Raw genomic sequence first — 21,097 nt, 5'->3', positions numbered from 1 at the left:
TACATATTTTGAGCCCAGACTGTATTGCTTTTGTATTGTGTTGTGTGAATTGAGATCACCAGGCACAGCCTGATTAAAGAAAGATGTCTAAAAAAATAAAGATGCTAACGGTAAGAGGCTTTCCAGCCCTCCCATTCACTCCCCTGTCACACCCCCGACTGGGCGAGTCTTACCACCTCAAAGCGCAGCGGGGAGCCTGCCCTCTGCTGGGGAGAGCCTGTACGCGCGGCGTCTCGCTTAACAAGCTTCACCACAGCCCCGTACAAACTCACACGAAGTGAACTCACTTCAGCAAACTCACTGCAGTGACAGCCCACCCACGCACGCCACGAAATGACCTTCTCCCAAATGACAAACTCTGCACTGGAGTGGGGCGGGGAAGCTTAGGCTGCCCCCCGGAAATAATAAATAATAAATTCTGATACCAGAAAATGAATTGATTTGTCTCAACTTAAAAAAACGGAATAAATTAAAACCGCATTAAAATAGAATTTAACATAAAAGCTTCCCAGAGAGTCCTGGAACAGAAAACTTCTCCAGACTCAAATGGTTCAAGACAATTTGTTTCCTCAGCACATTTGAGTAAACTGAACTCTTGGGCTTTACAGTATCTGAATGAAGCTGTTGAAAAGCGGTTCACCTTTTGGTGAACTACCAGAGACTGCCGTCTCTTTACCACTAAAGGGTAAAATCATAATCACAAATACGTTGTCTATGGTTGGGCTTGGCACTGTAGCTCAATTTACAGACAAGAAACCCAGAATATTCACAAGACTGATCTTCTGTATTCTACATGGTTTACAGTGGCACAACAGAGCTACTTGTGTTCGGTGAGTCTATAACAGATTTTAGATTTGTCCTCATTGATAATGGACAGACATTACAGAACTGTGGGAGGCCACTCTGGCTGGCTTCTGATAAAAGAAAAAAAGACTCATCAAAAGATATTGTCATCTGACTATAGCCAGAGAACATGCTTGAAACCACGTAGTTTGCAAATGGATACCATTAAGATCACAGATGTGATCCGCATGCAGCAATTGTAAATGTGTAGGGTCCAAAGGCCAGACCTCAAACAAAAAGCAGACATCCCTGAAGGGCGGAGGTAAGAGGTGAAGGACTCGCTAGGCATGATGGGAATTCACATAAGATGATGCGCACCTCCAAATTGCATTGAGCGGGCCAAACTACATCCCCTGTGCGTGAGATTTGGGGTCGGAGGTCAGTTAGCAGGTGGGAAGATGGCCAACTTTATGTGAAATGCCTGCATTTCAGGTGAGACCTGTTTCCTTCCTTTGGCTATAGCCTAGGAATACAGCGGGAATTAAATATCTGACATCACCTAGTTACCAGAACCCCACTGCTTTAAAAAAAATGCTGTTTTAAAACAGAGGAGGTTAGGGAGCTGCACATCGGTGGGGTGGAAAACCTCCCTTTAAACTGATCTTTTAATTCACTTTGTGTTATTAACAAGCATACCAATGCTCTGCCTAATCACCAGCAGTCTGTTAACGGCCACGCTAACTTTCAGCATGAGCAGCAATAACAAAACCAACAACAAGATTATTAAAAAATGTGCGCATTGCAGATCTTTTCCATGAATATTCTACGAGTGTGAGTGTATAGAAAGAGGCGGCCTAAATCTATCCACACATAATGCTGCTAAAAGCGCACAAACATAAATACATAAATAAATTAAACATAACTATATGTTACTGTATTCCCTCATTCATCAGCCACACTATGCCAAGTGCTTATTCCTGAAACACAAAGCCCGTATTGGCAAACTCCAGGCTGTATCCGGTTCTCAATATTCCACAGAACAAGCAGCATCCTTTACAGCGCAGTAACATGATAATCCATTCTCAAGTGCTCTTTTCAGGAAATGTTTATCATCCTGTACTCAATAAGATGATACTCCCATAATTCTCACTGTCAATAAATATAATCTAGTTACAGTTCTTGGAATACAATTTCAGTTTTTGAATCACATCAATTTGAACCACTCAGACACTTTGTTCATTGGGTGTTACACAGTATGATGAAATAAAAGCTTACATGTTGCACATCTTTGATGCAAGATGTCTCATTCCGAAGAAGTGTAACTTAGAAAAATTATAACAAAAAGTGTACACAGTGAACTATGACAGTGCAAAAGTGAATCTTTGGCACACAGAGGAATCCCACCAATCACTGCCATGATTGGTCACACGTGAGGACTCTTCTGCTTCATCGTGCAATGGGATGTAGCCGTGTACTGTGTCACACAGTACACTGCAGCTTTAAGGAATGAGGGCGAAACTTAAAATGCAAGTAAACACCGCTAAGGATGACCGCATGGCAGATGACAGACGACCGCATCACGGATGACAGAAGACCGTATGACCGGCACAAGCTGAAGGCACACAGAGGGGACGCGGGGGGGACTGGACAGAGCGCAGGGCAAAGCACACACTGTGTATTACCTTACTGGACCGTTTCCAGCTCCTTCGCAAAAGCATAGTCTGTGAACAAGACAAAGCAGTTTGCAGTGACCGGGTCAAAGGTCAGGCCAGGCTCCTTAAGCAGCCAAACCACACGAAAGGACATATGCACACTTACAGACACACATCAGGATACATGACCGATCATTACCATACCCACAGAATCTACTTCTTTTATCATAATCATAATCATAATCTTTCACATAAAACTTAGTTTTGATATTTAATCAATTTATTATATCATTTACCTAATGCAGTTATCTGCAATCCTGGTCCTGGAGAGCCACAGAGTCTGCGACTTTTAGTTTTTGTCAAACAATCTGCAACAATTTCAGAACCAAGAAACCAGGTGCCCTGGAGTTAGCTGTGTAATACACTGCTTTAATCAATAGCTGGGAAACAGCGAAATCGAGCAGACCCCGGGGCTCCCCAGGACCAGGAATGAGGACCATTGATCTAAGGTTTCTTATTTTACTCATTTTTAGTACCAATTGGATCTGATTCAACTTGGAAATACTGAAAAAGACCACATCCTTGCATCGCAATCACTGTGTATTAGCATCTCAATAACTACTTCACTTCAACAGATTGTGTACACTCAGTGAGGACTTTATTAGGTAGACCAGTACACCAGCTTATTAATGCAAATATTTAATCAGCCAATCATGTGGCAGCAACTAAATGCTTAAAAGCATGCAGATATAGTCAAGAGATTCAGCAGTTTTTCAGACAAAATGTCAGAATTTGGAAGAAATGTCATCTAAGTTACTTTGACCATGGAATAATTGTTGGTGCCAGTTGTGTATCTCAGAAACTGCTGATCTCCTGGGATTTTCACGCACAACAGTCTCTAGAGTTTACTCAGAATGGAGCAAAAAACAAAAGAAATTCCAGTGAGCAGCAGTTCTGCAGACGGAAACACCTCATTAATGAGAGAGGTCAGAGGAGAAAGGCCAGACTGGTCAAAGCTGACTGGAAGGTGACAGTAATGCAAATAACCACACATTACGACAGTGGTATGCAGAAGAGCATCTCTGAACACACAACACATACAACCTCTAAGTGGATAGGTTGCATAAAAGTAGGTCTAATAAATACCTAATAAAGTGCTCAGTGAGTGTATGTTAATGGACTGTTATCAACAATGTTACATTACTAAGAATAATACTAAACATTACATTAGGGGATATGTTATATTAATATATAAGGAGTCCGACAGAGAAGACCTCTAGTGTATATATTCCCTCTCTTGATTTTATTTACAGAACATAAAGTGAAAGTAACTCTGTTAGTGAAAGTAAGAAGCATCATGGAATTATTAAGGCAACACACTTAATTTGCTGTAATAGCTTTTAACCACTAGATGGGGGTAGAGAATAGCAAATCAAGTAATTGTTCAAATTCAACTTAATGCAGCTGCATTGATTGGCCCATTTACTTTTCCATTTCTCGAAATACATTGCAACAAAAAACCTTGAAACACGCAAAATTAGCCAACTATGTGCAACAGACTAAACAGCAAAATACTCTCCAAATACTTGGAAATAAATGTGGGGGTATCCGAAAAATAGATAATGATAAGATCAGCATCAATCAGCAGTTTTAACTGCAGAACACGTGTGGTTTATTGGAGGATTTGCACTAGCCATGTCTGTAATCTGCAGCCCTGTTTATTTTAACCCTTTAATGTTCTGCTTGACCGTTTGGTAGAACATATCATATGTTTTCCATGGCTCTTTACTTGGCGAGGACATTAAAGGGTTAATTGGAACATGAGCCATATCTGTCCTGCATCTGGGATTCTGACAACACAGACACTATTTCAGTTAACTCCAGTGTGATCGACTGAAGTGTGAGTCTCAAGGAATGAAACTACATTTCCCAACACCCCCAGATGTTCCGATTATTAAATTCACATAAATAGAAAAATATATTGTCAACACACACAACACTTTTGATGAATTAGGAGAACTTCTTAGGAGAAACAACGGCATTGGCTAAGGAAGAACAGCATCTCTCTACCTACAGGGAAGTGTAAGAGAAACAGCAACATTTGGGTACGGGGCACATTTAGGCTAGGTCAATCTAAGAGGACACTGGCTGGATTGTGTAATCTACAGGGATCTGAATGCTACTGTTAGAACGGACTCACTGTCGCTACGTAAGGCCTCCAGCGACGGGTTTTGAGCCCTGTTCTCTGTGGGGGAACACAGTCAGATTCAACACCTCACAGTACTGCCCTTTACAAAGGCCTGTAGCTCTGCAGTAATGACACTAACAACTCGGTATCATCACTGCTATTCACCTAACATATTTCTACACAATTATACGTCCCTCTGTCCCCCTGGATAAGAGTATACATGCACTAAACCCATTAGATATAAAACAGAAAGATGGTAAGTAAAGAGCTATGGCCAAACAAACAAACACAATGTCACATTTCTCCAGTAAAGATTCCACCAGGATATGGTTGAGTTAACAAACCGACTGTTGCCAGCAGCCCAAAAAATAGGACTCAAAATCTGGCAGAAAAATCACGCTCTAGCGTTTTTGCAGCACATTTTGCGATTGGCTCTCCTCCGCACTCTCAGCCCTCAGGTGAGAGTGGAGCCCCTCTCAGGTACTGTACGTCACGAGCAACAAAGCCCAGGAACAAGCCAATCACAGCTCAGACAGGGCGCTGAGTGGGAGGGACCTGACGGGAGGTCGACACAGAGGGGAGACGCACTTACAGCCTCTCTAAACTCCTCCCCTTTCGGGGTCAGGGTGACGGCCAGGTCCAAGGTCCCCAGGTTATGGTCGGTGTAGCGAGGGTCTCTCAGGTCCAGCGTCACGTCCAGGGTCCTGCAGCGGTAGCACACGGTCAGGAAAGGGTCAGGGCCTTTCCTCCCCGTTTAGAACACGTATTCACCAGCCGTGGTCATGACCGTAACCTCTGCTATCCTCAATGCAACAGACATACAGTACTGTGCAAAAGTCTTAGGCACCTGTATAACATTCTGTACAGATAAGATTCTTTCAAAAATAATTACATGAAAGATCCAAAATAAGGTCTAGGTGCAGCTTTGGCAAGCAGATGGTGGGGGTTACATTGAGGGACGGGCAGGATCTTCCCAGCGGAGTGAATCTCCGCCCCTGGGTGATGGCGCAGCCAATCATGCGTCACCCTGCAGCACTGTGGCCAGTGAGTGGCCAGTGACTGTGAGGCCGATCAGCACACTAGAGCTGTGCTTTAGCAGGGTGAGCCTCCCAGCAGCATGGCATGGCTTTACCGTGGGAATGAAAAGGTCAGAACTGGCTATCGTTGACTTATTTACTCAACTATTAATTTAATTTTTAGCCAAAATATATTTAGTATCATAGTCCATAGACTATGCATGCCCAGGCAATATATGGGCATGTATAAATGTTAAGTTTCAAGGCCAGTCTCAAAGAATTTTGGAACACAAATTTACAGCAAAGACCAGCAGATGAGGGATTAAAGAATAATTGCTGCTTCAGCCTGGCTCTGCCTTCCACACAATTTTCTGTAAAAAAAGTTCTGGGTGTGTAGATAAGGGGTCTCCATCTAAGTCCTCTCTAACAAATCAGGTGCTGGCAGTGTTCCATTCGGTATTGGTCCGTAACAGCAGGCCTGCCCACTTTGAAAGGCACGGTGTGACAGTTACCTCTTCTGCTCTAGAGACTCCAGGTACAGGTAGGCAGATCCCATGAAGTCATCTTGAAGACCAAAGTCATAATCAAACACCTGCAGCAGAATTAAACACCATTGGTACCTTTATATCAGTATATCAGTATATAACTGATCTCAGATTACTATCTTTTTTTTTTTTTAAATACATGTACGATGACACTGTTTAAGTACACTATTGAAAGTACATAAAGCATTTAAATGAAAGAAAATAAAAATGGATCCAATAAAATGAAGGTTGTACTGGGACTGGTCCAATAAAATAAAGGTTGTACTGGATCTGGTCCAATAAAAATGAAACATTTTTATTTGTAGACTGTGTTTATGACTGTACATGGTCACTAGGGGGCGACAGTGTCCAACAAATTGTCTTTCGCATCTTATACCCAAATCATATTTACCTACCTGACCGTATGTCATGCCTCTATTGTGGTGTGATGAGTGATGCCACTTCCTTTATCTATGAGCTGTTTATATACCTCTAACTTAAGTAATTTGTGTGCCCTTGATGTTGCTGAATTTGTTTTTGGACAGGAAATGAATCAAATCACAGAATTAAATTACCATTTTGTAACTGCAGTAAAAGTGTGTTCTGTGTGTGATGTTCCCTTTTTTGGTGGTGCATCAGTCACATGACATCAAAATAGAACCTTCCGGTTTTATAAGGACCGTAGCCTGAGTTGGCTGACAGCCAATAAAATGTATAGCTACATCCTACACGGTAATCTCGCTCCAAGAGCTGACAGGCAGACTGTACAAACATACATATCACAGGGTCTATTAAACCAATTATTTCACCAAAGAAAGCAAAGAAAGGGTACAAGGGTAATATAATGTTACAGCAACAGAAAGTATCACACAAAATAAGGATCCAACATGCGAACAGCTGGTTTAACCAGCCTACCCTTACCCTGTGTTCCTACAGTAAGAGGACTCCCAGTCTGTGAAGAGAAGACAAGTCAGTCCTCCTTGCACTGGGGGGCGCTGTACTCTACTCTTACCTTGATGTACAGAGGCTCCCGAAGAGTGTCCACCAGCAAGCTGACCTTCTCCTCCCAAATAGGGTTCAGGTTCTTGTGGATGGTTTTGCTGCGGAACACCTCTTTCCCAGACATTTTGAACTTAACATAGGGATCACTTGTGCCTGTAAGAGAGAGAAGAGAGGCAGTTTGTGGATTGTACAACGAACATCATTTCATCACCCAGGTAATTATTTTATTACAAATAAATGACAAGAGATCAAGCCTATTTGAGTATTGTTGCTGACCATGTGCATCCCTTCATGGCCAAAATGTACCCATCTTTTAAGCAAAATTTGTCTCAAACTGGTTTCATAAACATGACAATGAGTTCAATGTTCTTCAGTGGCCTTCCCAGTCACCGGATCTGAATCCAATGGAACCCTCTGGGACGTGGTAGAACAGGAGTTTCACAGCCTGAATGTGCAGCTGACAAATCAGGGCTCTACCCAGTATTAGCATAGTGTTCCTAATAAAGTGCTCAGCGAGTGTAAATCTGAACCTGGCACTTCCCAAAGACACTGGAGATAGTCCAGGGGTAGATATATTGACCCAGCATAAGTAAAATATAAATAAATATGTCTATGGCTAATTGACATTTTTAATGTCAATGAAATGTTTAATTGACCATTAAAAAGCCTGGCATAGTGTTAGAGCAGGATGCACATCACATCACATCTGTGACGCCTGAAATGGCCATGCCTGTCCAGCCTCTAGATGGCGCTGTCCGCCTACAGTTCCTCCACAGTGAGCGGTGCAGAAAAAGGGTACATGCATTATTCTCCTGCCAAGATAATGCGGCAGAGCACAGAGAAAGTTGACTTTATCAGAGGCCCCTGTAATCCTGCCTCCTCCTGCTGACCTGCTGGATTAATGTAGAGCGCTTTACAATCTGCCTGCCCTGGACCTGAGTGCTGAGGGTGGTCCTGATGCAGAGAAGTGGGTCACTGAGACACATACTGAGTATGCACTGAGACACAAGTACTGAGTATGCACTGAGACACAAGTACTGAGTATGCCCTGAGACACAAGCACTGAGTATGCCCTGAGACACAAGTACTGAGTATGCACTGAGACACAAGTACTGAGTATGCACTGAGACACAAGTACTGAGTATGCCCTGAGACACAAGTACTGAGTATGCCCTGAGACACAAGTACTGAGTATGCACTGAGACACATACTGAGTATGCACTGAGACACAAGTACTGAGTATGCCCTGAGACACAAGTACTGAGTATGCCCTGAGACACAAGCACTGAGTATGCACTGAGACACAAGTACGGAGACACACGCATGTGCATGTATGCGCGCAAACACACACTAGCACACATATACATACACACACGCACGTGCACACACACACGCAAGGACACGCACACACATATACACACACATGCACAGACACGCACACATACAAACACACACAGGCACGCCCACATAGGCGTGCCCACACACACAAGCACACACATGTATGCACACATAAAGACACATGCACACATACGCACATGCACACAAACACCCCTGGGTTGAAGATTGTAATTTTGCTTGATGTGTAACATAGCATCCATCATCAAGCCAGACAGCACACAGAGCATATTTGAAATACACTATAAAAAATGATTTTCAGAGGGATTTAAAAAAACAAATTGTGTGCTTTCCTGATAATATAGGCAAAAATACTGTAATTTCCCTAAAGGTCAATCCAATCAGCCCCTGAAAAATGTGTCATCCAATTGACTGATCATGGACCCTGGGCAAAATGACCTCCACTAAAAACTTCACAAGAAATGATGTAGGAGAATCAAAGCCGTGACTGGTCACGGAAGGCTGAGATCCTGCAGTACACTGATACACTGATCACAACCGCTCACAACCACTCAGTGGACTGATCCTGTACACTGATCACAAAATCCCACCAGGCTCATCCTGTGATTTGTCAGCAGGTGCGGAGAATCGTCTTCACAGTGACAGGACCCGAAGCTAATTTTCATCATTTTTTACATGAATGTCTCTTAAAACGTCAATGGTTCACCTGCGCATTCCACACCGATGCAAATCACATCATGTAAATACAAAGTGACTGCAGTCATTCTGCCATGTGACTGGAGCAGGCTGCGCTTACTGTTCAGTTTGATTTGAGTACTGTTCCACCCCAGTGCTCCCTTCTACACCGCAGCAACACCTGCAGTCCCGGAAGCCTCTCATCGTGAGTCTGAATGAGCCTGCTCACCCACCAGAGGCGCGGAAACAAACCGGGCGTGTCACCGTCCGTTCAGCGCTACCCAAACACTGTGACGACCGCCACCGATCCCTGGAGCTTCACTCACTGCACTGCAGAAATCCCGCACGTTATATTTACTGTATGTGAACGAACACTAGTTCTCATATTAGAGTCGAAAGTACCCCATCAATTATCTGTGCAGCGAGTGAATGTGCCTCATGTTAAAATTCTATACACAGACAGCGTTATGTAAGCGGGTTGAGTGAGAAATAATTATCTGCGCTGCATCCGAAGATTTGTGTACACAAGCAAGTCGTCACGCTCTTCCTTTCAAGAGGGGAGGTGGGTTCATTTCAGAGGAGGAACTGACTCATAAATAATGATTAATTCCTTCAATATTCCAAACATCGGAGGAGGAGGCCTGCCAGGAGATCTACAGCATAGCTGTGATCGATGTTTTAAAAGTGTTGACATAATTCTTAGATGTTGGAGAACAGGCTATGATTTAGATCTGTCTAACACATTATAACCCCCTATTGAATTCAGAGGAATGAAATGAGAGTGCAGCACTTTCGTATGGAATTACGGTTAATGTCAGACCGTCAGCGGAACTGCATTGGCTAGATAAGACCACATGCAGATCTCACTGGTCTAAGTAATTCTTTCAAGCGAAGCTTTCAAGTGGGTTTTCATGTTTTGTACATCCGTTGACTTTCAGGAATCTTGAAGCAGCATGGGAAGTTTTGATGTAAACGTGATGAGAGTGAGCTGGAACTTCTGTTTAAAATGCATCAGGAGGCTGTATGGGGTCGGTTTTTCAGATGGGGCTTGTTACAATACAATACAATACAACACAACGCAATGCAATGCAGTAGAACAACTCCCATTTGGGGCAATTATCTGGGCAGCATTTATGAACAAACATACACCCTCCACTTAAAGTGAGTGCCAAATAAATCATCAGACGCCTCGGCAACAAAAAGGCTCTGCTCACTGAACTGGTGGCTAACTGGCGCAGTGTGGAATCCGTGCAGGAGCTTCTGAACTCCAGTCACTGATATCCCCTAGTCCAGGCCACAGTGTCTGCTGGTTTTTGGGGTGCTCTGGGTTAAAGTATCCACACAACTTGTTCTCAAGGCCTTAATTGGCAGCAGATTGAAAGGAAACCACAAAAACCCACACTGCGGCCCCCTTGGGATTCAGTGTGACACCCCTGCCCTAGTCCCTCACAGAGCAGATGGGCATCCTGCCAGCCCAGTAGCTGCCCTGTCCTCACAGGGTCACTGGAGCATGCACACGGGGCGGGGCTTGTCTCACAGGGTCACTGTGAGCGCACAGGGGGCGGGGCCTGTCTCACAGGGTCACTGGAGCACGCACACGGGGCGGGGCCTGTCTCACAGGGTCACTGTGAGCGCACAGGGGGCGGGGCCTGTCTCACAGGGTCACTGGAGCACGCACACACACAGGGCAGGGCCTGTCTCACAGGGTCACTGGAGCACGCACACACACAGGGCGGGGCCTGTCTCACAGGGTCACTGTGAGCGCACACACAGGGGGCGGGGCCTGTCTCACAGGGTCACTGTGAGCTCACACGGGGCGGGGCCTGTCTCACAGGGTCACTGTGAGCGCACAGGGGGCGGGGCCTGTCTCACAGGGTCACTGGAGCACGCACACACACAGGGCAGGGCCTGTCTCACAGGGTCACTGTGAGCGCACACACACAGGGCGGGGCCTGTCTCACAGGGTCACTGTGAGCTCACACGGGGCGGGGCCTGTCTCACAGGGTCACTGTGAGCGCACAGGGGGCGGGGCCTGTCTCACAGGGTCACTGGAGCACACACACACACAGGGTGGGGCCTGTTTCACAGGGTCACTGTGAGCTCACATGGGGCGGGGCCTGTCTCACAGGGTCACTGTGAGCTCACACGGGGCGTGGCCTGTCTCACAGGGTCACAGCGAGCGCACAGGGGGCAGGGCCTGTCTCACAGGGTCACTGTGAGCTCACACGGGGCGGGGCCTGTCTCACAGGGTCACTGTGAGCTCACACGGGGCGTGGCCTGTCTCACAGGGTCACTGCGAGCGCACATGGGGCGGGGCCTGTCTCACAGGGTCACTGGAGCACACACACACACAGGGCGGGGCCTGTCTCACAGGGTCACTGGAGCACGCACACACACAGGGCAGGGCCTGTCTCACAGGGTCACTGTGAGCGCACACACACAGGGCGGGGCCTGTCTCACAGGGTCACTGTGAGCGCACGCGGGGCGGGGCCTGTCTCACAGGGTCACTGGAGCACGCACAGGACGGGGCCTGTCTCTGTAGACCATTCCATTCCTGGAGGGCTGGTGCATGTGGGCAGCCTTTATTTTCCACCAATTACATCGGCTCAATTAGCTCTGTATGCCAACGCTGATTGGCTCATGGATTTGGTTGCTGTGCAGGGTTTCATATTAGGACACAAAAGCAGTTATCAGCAGTCAATCATCATGCTATCAATAGATATCGCTGAGAATGGGTTATTCAATCCAAGATCCATGGCCCTTCTTATCCATTCCTGATACACCTAGATCAACAATATTATAATACACCCAGCAACCAGCCTACAACTTTTAATTAATATGCAATATTATGCACATCCATAATAGAATAACATAATTACATGTCCATCAGGTCTAAACCTGAACTAGAACAGCAAGATCCATACGAATTCCATCTGAACACAAATACAGCCCAAAATTAGAATGTGGTAGTAATACTGTCGTAGCTTTCTAATTCAGTACCCAATATTCACAGCATACATCCAGTTTCTGCAACACATTAAACAATTAATATCAACAGCCTCCTTCAAACAGCTCTGCAGTGTTAGGTAACACCCCAGCCGTGATCCGCTGTGTCTACCCAACACGTGTCACCAAACATCATCCCTACTGTTCCTGTGGCTCTCACCCTTCAAACAGAGCAGCGAATGAACCGTCTTTACACAGAACCAACCATCTTTACGCTGCAGTAACTCATACCACACTGAATGACACTGCAGTAATTCACACCACAGTATGGCTGCTATATACACACTCCAGGAGAAGAGAGGGGATCTTCATTTGCGGTAATCCATTACTTTCCCTGCTCAACACCTGTGGAGAATGTTTATGGGTAAGAAAAGCAGTTCATGTAAAGGAGGGATGGGGTGGTACCAGGAAAGGCAGAAGCAGCCGATGGGGACAAATGGGAAAACATCAGATGTTCGAGGTTTGATCCTTCTGGAAGCCCCTGGGAAATCAGCAAACCATCGGGGTTCAGGCAACCATAATTGACAGCAGAATCTGCAGAGCAGAGCTCACGCAGGGCTTATTTTTCTCTCATTCTTTCTCCGTTCATGTTTTCTGTGGAATGAATACAAAATGAACATTTGTTCTCAGGAGCTGCTAGAATATATGTTGTTTATTTACAATAAACATCTACGGCACACAGATAAAACTTTTGAGCAATAACTTCAGCACTGTAGAAAGACAATTCATCCAAACTTTAGACATACATGTTAATGTTTTAATGTAATCTGCATTATTATGCTTTTTTGGCAAATGGCATTTCAAGATTGAGCTATTTGAGCAGAAGGCTACATAATGTACTCTACAAGATGCAAATGCACAGTAACTTATTGACAAAAACTCTAAACTGCCTGTGTGACCTGCATCATACACTTCTACCAATCTAGTTAATGATGACCATATACTGTACGCACATGGGTGTAATATTTCTTAACATGAAGTCAGGCATACAGCAATTACTTTTTAGAGAGAAAATTGAGAATAGCTTGAAGGAGCCTGAAGGTACAAGCCTTCCGTCTTACAAACTCCTTAAAAGCTTGTTATAGGAAATTGAATAAGGCTTTAAGGATTACGCCTGCAATCCAGCAGTCTGGCTTGTTACGGTAGAGTGCCTTTGTGAGACTCTGGGATACGTGTAGAACAGGCTTCACCTCTTGAGAAGGTGGCAGAAGTCATTATCTCTATTACTGAACTTATTCTTTGTTCATGGAAATGAAATATACTGCAATACATTGAAATTAAATATTATAAAGATCAAAATGAGATATTCACCACTTTAGACTACAGAAAAAAAAACTGGTTCTATAGTAGAAAAACTATTTAACATATTTTCATAAGCAACTAATGTGTGTAATCGCCTCCTCTTGTGCATTTTCCTGTGAGCCCACAACAAGTGCAGTTTGTTGGTTCCAGCTGGAGCCATTCCCCCTTACAGAAACAGAGCATACAGTAATACTGCCAATACGCAGACTTTCTCCAAAATATACTGATATTTCACAGCAGTGTGTTCCTCAGAAATACAAAGATGAGGCAAAACATTATGCTAAAATGCTGTTGGTCCTCCACATACCCCAGACCTTGACATGCGCTGTTGTTACGAGATAATCAACGTTATTCACTTCATCTGTGAGTGGTTGTAATGTTTTGGTTCCTCAGTGTATTGCCCTTCAGTCATTTTCATGTTTGAACATGAATATAAACACATATATGGTGAAGTGAATGGTGAGTGAGTATATTGATGATACTGCATATTCAATAAATTTCTATATATTGTTAGTATATCCTGTCTCTGTATGGTTTATCACAGCCGCTCCTCTCATCATAGCAGTACTTTACAGTTTTATTAATGTATTTTGGACATCACTGCAAATGAGTGCCTGTCTGCTGGAGTCATTACTGTAATTGGCACAGAATTTATGAATGATGTCTATTAAATCTGATTTAGGGATCCGCTCTGTCCAGATTCCAGCCCTGATAACTAAAATAAGTATGCAGTCCTGCCACTGCAGTTGACCTAACAGAGGTGAGAGGAGAGGTGAGGAGCATTTAATCAAGTTTCACATTTACTGCTTCCAGAATAGCCCGTGTCAATGAGCGAAATGATTAATCACCCCAGAAAGCCTTAATCAGACATTTTTCAAGCAGCCATTTGTTTGTATTCATAAGCCAGTTCCAGGGCAGCAGAGCTCTTCCAGAATTAGCGAGCCTTGATGATGAACATAATTAATGTGATTTGTAGGAGAATTAGTGCTGGGTAACATCACGATCATGTAATGCAAAGGCAACTACAAAGGTCAGAGCAAAGGCTCCTACAAGGGCACAAAACAACCCCACTCACTGACTGCCATACCCACCTCCTGCTAAATGAGCACACTCACATTTACTAGCCAATCAGGACTGTGGCACCCTTCAACCCACTCAACTCAACACAAGTGTATGAGTGCATGTTTAGAACCAAAACAGCAGGGGTGAAAAACACAATTAGAACATCCACACCAGAAAGAATACACCATACTTTGCCCAGCTACTTCATTAAATATTTATGAGCCCGAGATGAAACACCTCTATAAACAACTTGATTACAATACAATGATTACAAAGACCAATTTAATTTGAGCGCCATGCATTGTGAATGCTGGAGAGAGGCACTCACCCGTTGTCTGTATGTGATCAGAGTGCCTCACGCCCCTCCTCAACACACGCAGTATAATGACAATCAGCCATTTTCATTCACATAACATTAATAATATATGCAATTTCTTAAACCCTAAGCACTGTACAGTGAAAAAAAACACTTGGGAAAATAAAAACAAAATAAATGCCTAAAATATACAGTACATCATCATGTTGAGATTAAATTACAGTAAATGACAGTGATTACAGAATACCACCCAATTAGAAAAGACAATTCCTTAAAAGCTCACACAGATACTGTGTCTGGTGTGATGAAACAGCCTGACAGTCTCCCCATCCTACAGTAATCTCTCTACAGAGCCATGATAGAAGACGAACTTCAAACCAATCCAATATCACATAATTAATTCCGAGAGCCGTGTACTGCCTCTCCACTCCTGTCTGAGAGCTTCCTCCAGGATCACCTAGCACCTCTCTAACGCCCCCGGGGGTTAGACAAATCAGCGGCCAGCATGCAGTCGAAAAAAAAAAAGTCGGGCCCAATTACCGAAACGGCCTGAAATTCAATTCTGAAATGAGGATGAAAGCGCTGGAAGCCAACAATATAAATGAACAGATGAACTGAATTTGGTGTAAATGGCATTGGTGCTGGATACACTCTGTTCCATGGCCACAATCCCACTCTGTACTGAGTGGCTGTACAGGGAGCAAGCTATTGCATCTTCAGACCTCAAATGGCTTTAATAACACTGAAAATAATACAGCACCAGCTAACTTGTAGCTTTTCATATAGCAATAAACAACAAACACAAAACATCTATCTTGTAAATGTGATTTCGTATTCCCTATTGTGGTTACAAGCTATCAGGGGTAATAGTGAGAATTTATGACAAAAAATAAACAAAACTGACCTTTTCATAGGGTTCTTAAATGCTCTCAAAGGCAAGCCCCTCTGGCTCTTTAAATCCTGCCTCATCTCTCTGAGTCTCAGCCAGGGGGGCCAACAGGGATTCTGGGCCCCATGAAAAAGATCATCACATCAGGACCCACCACTCCAGAAAATCCTGTATTCTGATATGTATTACATGTCCGTCAGGTCCTGTAGAAGACAATGCCCCCTCCACCTCAAACTCCGAGTCCTTTCCACTAAAACAAAAACACTCATCCAACAGCTAGTCCTCAATATACTGGATTCTACCAATCAAAAGGTAGAAAATATACCACTTTTGAACCATGGATTGAAATTCAATTCAATTGTTGATTGTCAAAGAAGGGGGTAGACATACGATAACCAGAGAAATGTTTAGTGAAATAGAGGGGGCAGTGTGGGGGGACCAACCTTCTGTTTTTGGTAAAGCTAGATCACAAACAAACATAAAACAGGAACACTGTTGACTAGCCTGGCCCCTTTGATGCAACCTAGACCTGCTGTTACTGTAAATGCTGTTACTGCATCTATTTGCAGTAGACCTCTCCCGCCAGACTCACTGACTGAGCTAAACGCAATACTCCCAGAGGTGCGGAAATACATCAACAGAGAAATGGATTCTTTTAGCGTCGGGACTTATGACCTGAAAGTCTTGATCCTGACACAGAGGAGCACTCAGAGGAGTTATATCTATGCGCATCGCCTCAGTAAAACACACCCCACTGCGTCATCTCAATGCAGTGGGCCCAGAGAGGGAACCAATCGCTGCTGTGAAGAATGCGTTGCTATCGCAGGAGAATCGACTCGTGACTGACGCCTCAGGGGAAAGGCAATGGCTTCATTTGTTTTGGAGACATCTCATAAACAGCAGAAGATTCCTCAGGCCTCTTTTCATTCCGTGCGTTTCCCTCTCCCGCAGTCCGGCCGGATCGAATGGACCCACTGCCATGGCTTGTGATGTATCGCGTGGCTCCAAATGAAGGGCGCCAGCTGTTAATTTTGGGGGTTTATTGTTTTACATCCCCCAGCCAGAAAGCAGGCTGTGATTTAATAGGGAAAAGTCAAATATGGAGAGCTTTTCACAAGAGGTAGGAAATCACAGTCTGGCAATGACCAGGCCAAAACGACGCACAGGACCCCTCCAGTAATGGACTGGGCCTCACTTTTATCATCCTCACACCGGGTAATAGGAAGGTGAACTGTATCCTATCCTACCATTCAATCACTTGACACAACTGCTGGGAGGGGTAGCATGCCACAGATGCACTACACTGACCAGATATTCAACTTTGCCTTGGACAGGGCTACAGCAGACAGAATGAGGGTTAAGACAAACTCTAACATGCCCGCGTACTTGTGCCAAACCAGACTTAAGGAAAACAGTCTGCTTTCAGCTAGATGTGTTCTGGTACTGTTTGGTTTACAGTGTACATTACATTCTGACCCCAAGCGAGGAACAGCAGTGGAGAACATCATCAAGAAGAGGTACATTTATAATCTGTCACAAAGGCCCATTTATAATCATTAAGTGCAATATAGTATTAATCTGCATCAGGGCTGCCCTGTTCCTGTAGGTTTTCATTTCAACCGTAATGAACACATACCAGATCCTACTAATTAACATCTCAACGTGATCTCTAGCTGTTGAACAAGGTGCTTTGTTAAGGGTTGGAGTGAAAACCTACAGGATGGTAGATCTCCAGAAACAGGGTTGGGCAGCCCTATCATACAGTAACAAACAACAGTTTGTATTGCAGCACAAGATGGTACAATTTGATTTCTTTCACAGCTATACACACAACATTATCCTAAAAGGAGATCAGAGGAGCCATGGTGTCTGGAAACACATGGAAGTGGATGGAGGTTCTGGTTCTGCATTGCCGCACTAGATAGAACAGTATTACTTCAACACAGGTCCATGGTCACTTTCTGTTCCCAGTTCCACACTGGGTCAACCCTCAGAAGGACACTCATATTAAACATTGCCAAAATAATTTAATATGCTGTGACACGCATACATTACCATAAAAAACAAAAACGACCAGAGGCAATGTACTGTACCCGTTGCTAATGATATGCTTTAACTGAAACCAGAAGCAGTGGTAGGTCAGTGCGTACACCCACAACAGGCCTTAGATAAGAGTCAGCTTGTAGAAAGCAGAAACAGATATAAATATTTCACAATGGCAAAAACACTCATCCAACAGCTAGTCCTCAAAATACTGGATTCCACCAATCAAAATGTAGAAAATATACAATACAATCCATATTTCACTGTATTTTGCCACAGCAGATTATAGCAGGCCAGAACACCAAGAACAACACAAAGCCAGAGAGAAAGAGTCTCTGGTTTGCTAGCATCGTTTAGGTGAGCAGTATCACCAAATGTAAGAAGGGCTTTGAGTGTTACATTCTTTGTGCGACCCAGCGCATACAGGTACGTGTGGGGCTCTTTTTCTGAGATTATTAACTTAGTGTAGATCTCATCACTTGTGTCACTTGGGTGTATCCAGCTGAGGCGCTAGTTCTCGCTTAAGTTAAGCGGCCCAGGGTTCAGATAAAATTTTGAGAGCAAATTGTCTGACTGTACAGTTACAGCACACTTAATAACGATCCAATTATTTTTATTGTGTGTGTAGCGCATTAATATTTTACAGGTTGCGTCATTATTCAGGAGTGCTAATCAGTTCCATTGCAATCACTGAGCCGGCCCACATCAGCAAAGCTCTTTAATGAGATGTGGCGTTCTCATAGCGATTATTCATTGAATACAGGCAGAGATTACATTGGTGAGGAGATAGCGCACGCTGCCTAGGGAGACGCCTCCCCCACCTTCCACCCCCTCGCTCTCTGTGCAGTTGACGACGTTGTTGTCCGTTCTTCAAAGAGAAGACAGGGCTCTGTTATGTTCTGTCACGCGCGAGAGAGATTGCGTAACAGTGACACGCTCTTCCCTCAATAAATCGGAGGGAACATGGAGGGTGTATTTATAGCATTTCCGTGCAGTACGCCCAGCTTCTGGGATCACCCGGGGAACAGAGTTGATGTAAATATTGTGTTCACAGACTGACCCCAGTACAGTCACCCTGGCTGCTACAGAGCTCCTTTTGAAAGGGAATTCCCTCATACAGAGGCTGTGTCCGAAACTGCCTCCGAACTACTGAGTCTGGAAAATATGTACTGTTTACAAAGCATACTGCCGGCTGCATACTGCCTGCATACTGCCGAATACAGACCATTTCCCTGTAACTGCAAATTCTGTACACTGGATGAGCAAGTCGTTAAGTAGGCGAACTTTTCTCTCAACCTAAATCCCTGGATAATATACATACATATTTCCAGGGCTTCACTGAGTGTATTCAGGAGCACACTTTTCAGGAAGTAAACCATACTTCTTAGGAGGTCCCACAGACAGGAAGAGGCGGAGCCATATCTGGATCCAATCACAGTCCCATAAATCAGAGAGGAAGAGATGGGGGCTTTATAGTACAAGGGCGGATGATTTACGACACTTGCACAGCACTGCTGGAAAATGGCATGGAGGATAATTTGGCTGTATGTTTAGTTGACAGGACATATTTTGAGGCTGCTTTGAGCATTGCCACATTCAGCAAAACCTTGGAAATACATATATCATCTGGGGATTAAACGCACTATATAATAATTATACTATATTTAGAGAGCAATCTGCTCTTTAGAGAACAACCTTCACATCCAGAGTACTCTATTTAAATACTCAATAGTAGGGAAGTAAGTTGTTTGGGATACAGCCAGTGTGTATTCTTTGCCTGCAATGGAGCACAACGTCTAGGTAAATCACAGTGTACTTTTTCTTCAACCACTGAATTTAATTCTTCTTCATCAACTAACAAAAAATGCAACACAATTAAAGAAATTAATTACATCAGATCTCTTTGGAATTAATATCCTGCAGGGATTCTACAAAAAACCAAGGGCAAAAAATAAATTACAATAATTCTCCCTCAGCAACAGAGTTTAAGTGCATGCAGAGGAAATTATTCATTATTCATCAGATACACTGTGCAGCTATGGTACAATGAATATTAACAATTAAAGACAGGGAAGACCACAGGTCCCGCAGATAACCACAAAATCACTCATAGCTGGCAACTACACAAGGAAACACTTGATGCTAAGTTTTTTCGTATAAATTTCCTCACAGGCGTATGAGGTAATGCACGAGAGAGACATGGCTCAATGAGCAGGATCTCACTTTCCTCGCTGTAAGAGCGTTCTGCTAAAGCTCAACCACCACTATGCATAATAGTACAGTACAAACATTTGTTCTGTTACATCAGTGTATTTCAGAGAATCAACCCATCCTCACATTTCTTAATTATGTAACTGCACTATATTATACAATAATTCTAATATAATATAACTGCCATTTTCTTACATCCTCTGGCCATCATTCTCATTGGAGTCTATCTGGAGTGACTTAAACGACAGGCAAAGGGCAGCCCGTAGTGTAATTGGTATGTTCCTGTGTTCTGTCTCTTAGTTTATCATTGTTTATATTTGTAATTTATTATTTTTCATATTCATGTCTGGTGTTCTGTTTATATTCATTAGTCTTCCCCTGTGATGTCTGAGTCTGAATGTTTTCTAGCCCAGTCACTCCCTTGTCTAAAACCATAGAACAAGCTGCTTCTACTCAACTTTCTTCTTTCTTTTCTAACAACAACCTGCTAGACCCCCATCAGTCTGGCTTCAGATCGGGCCAGTCGACAGAGACCGCGCTCCTCTCCGTCAGTGAGTCGCTCCATGCCGCACGAGCAGCCTCCCTCTCCTCTGTCCTCATTCTTCTAGATCTCTCTGCTGCCTTCGACACTGTGGATCACGCCATCCTCCTGTCCGCCTTGTCAGCAACGGGCATCTGTGGCACAGCCCTGGACTGGATTGAGTCCTACCTCTCTGGTCGCTCCTTCCATGTTGCCTGGGCTGGTACGGTATCGACACCTCGGCCCCTTGCCACAGGAGTTCCCCAGGGCTCAGTCCTAGGCCCGCTTCTTTTTTCTCTTTACACTCGTTCCCTTGGCCCTGTGATCACTGCACATGGGCGATTCCTACCACTGCTATGCGGACGATACCCAACTCTTCATCTCGTTCCCATCTGATATACAGGTTTCTGCCAGTATCTCTGCTTGCCTGAGTGACATCCAGAGCTGGATGGACAACCACCATCTAAAGCTCAACCCAGGTAAGACTGAAATGATATTCATCCCTGCTAATACCTCACCCCACCTGGATCTCTCCATTTCCCTCGGGGATAC

The 21,097-nt window shown here is 44.1% G+C and overlaps 1 protein-coding gene across 6 annotated transcripts in view; it reads right to left on the bottom strand.

The window, feature by feature from the left end:
* mctp1b (multiple C2 domains, transmembrane 1b) overlaps positions 1–21,097 on the bottom strand; it is a 123,094-nt gene that overhangs the window by 56,392 nt on the left and 45,605 nt on the right. For 4 of the 6 annotated variants that reach the window (XM_061262493.1, XM_061262494.1, XM_061262498.1 and 1 more), the window contains exons 3-6: positions 7,176–7,318; positions 6,152–6,231; positions 5,216–5,327; positions 2,466–2,504 (exon numbers count right to left, since the gene is read on the bottom strand). In XM_061262493.1, the coding sequence (XP_061118477.1) occupies positions 2,466–2,504; positions 5,216–5,327; positions 6,152–6,231; positions 7,176–7,318 (374 nt within the window). The remainder of the gene's footprint in view (positions 1–2,465; positions 2,505–5,215; positions 5,328–6,151; positions 6,232–7,175; positions 7,319–21,097) is intronic. The other 2 variants (XM_061262495.1, XM_061262496.1) reach the window with 1 other exon arrangement.

This window comes from Conger conger, chromosome 12, assembly GCF_963514075.1.
Source record: "Conger conger chromosome 12, fConCon1.1, whole genome shotgun sequence".
Taxonomy (NCBI): domain Eukaryota; kingdom Metazoa; phylum Chordata; class Actinopteri; order Anguilliformes; family Congridae; genus Conger; species Conger conger.
This window is presented reverse-complemented; position numbering and strand designations above follow the sequence as displayed.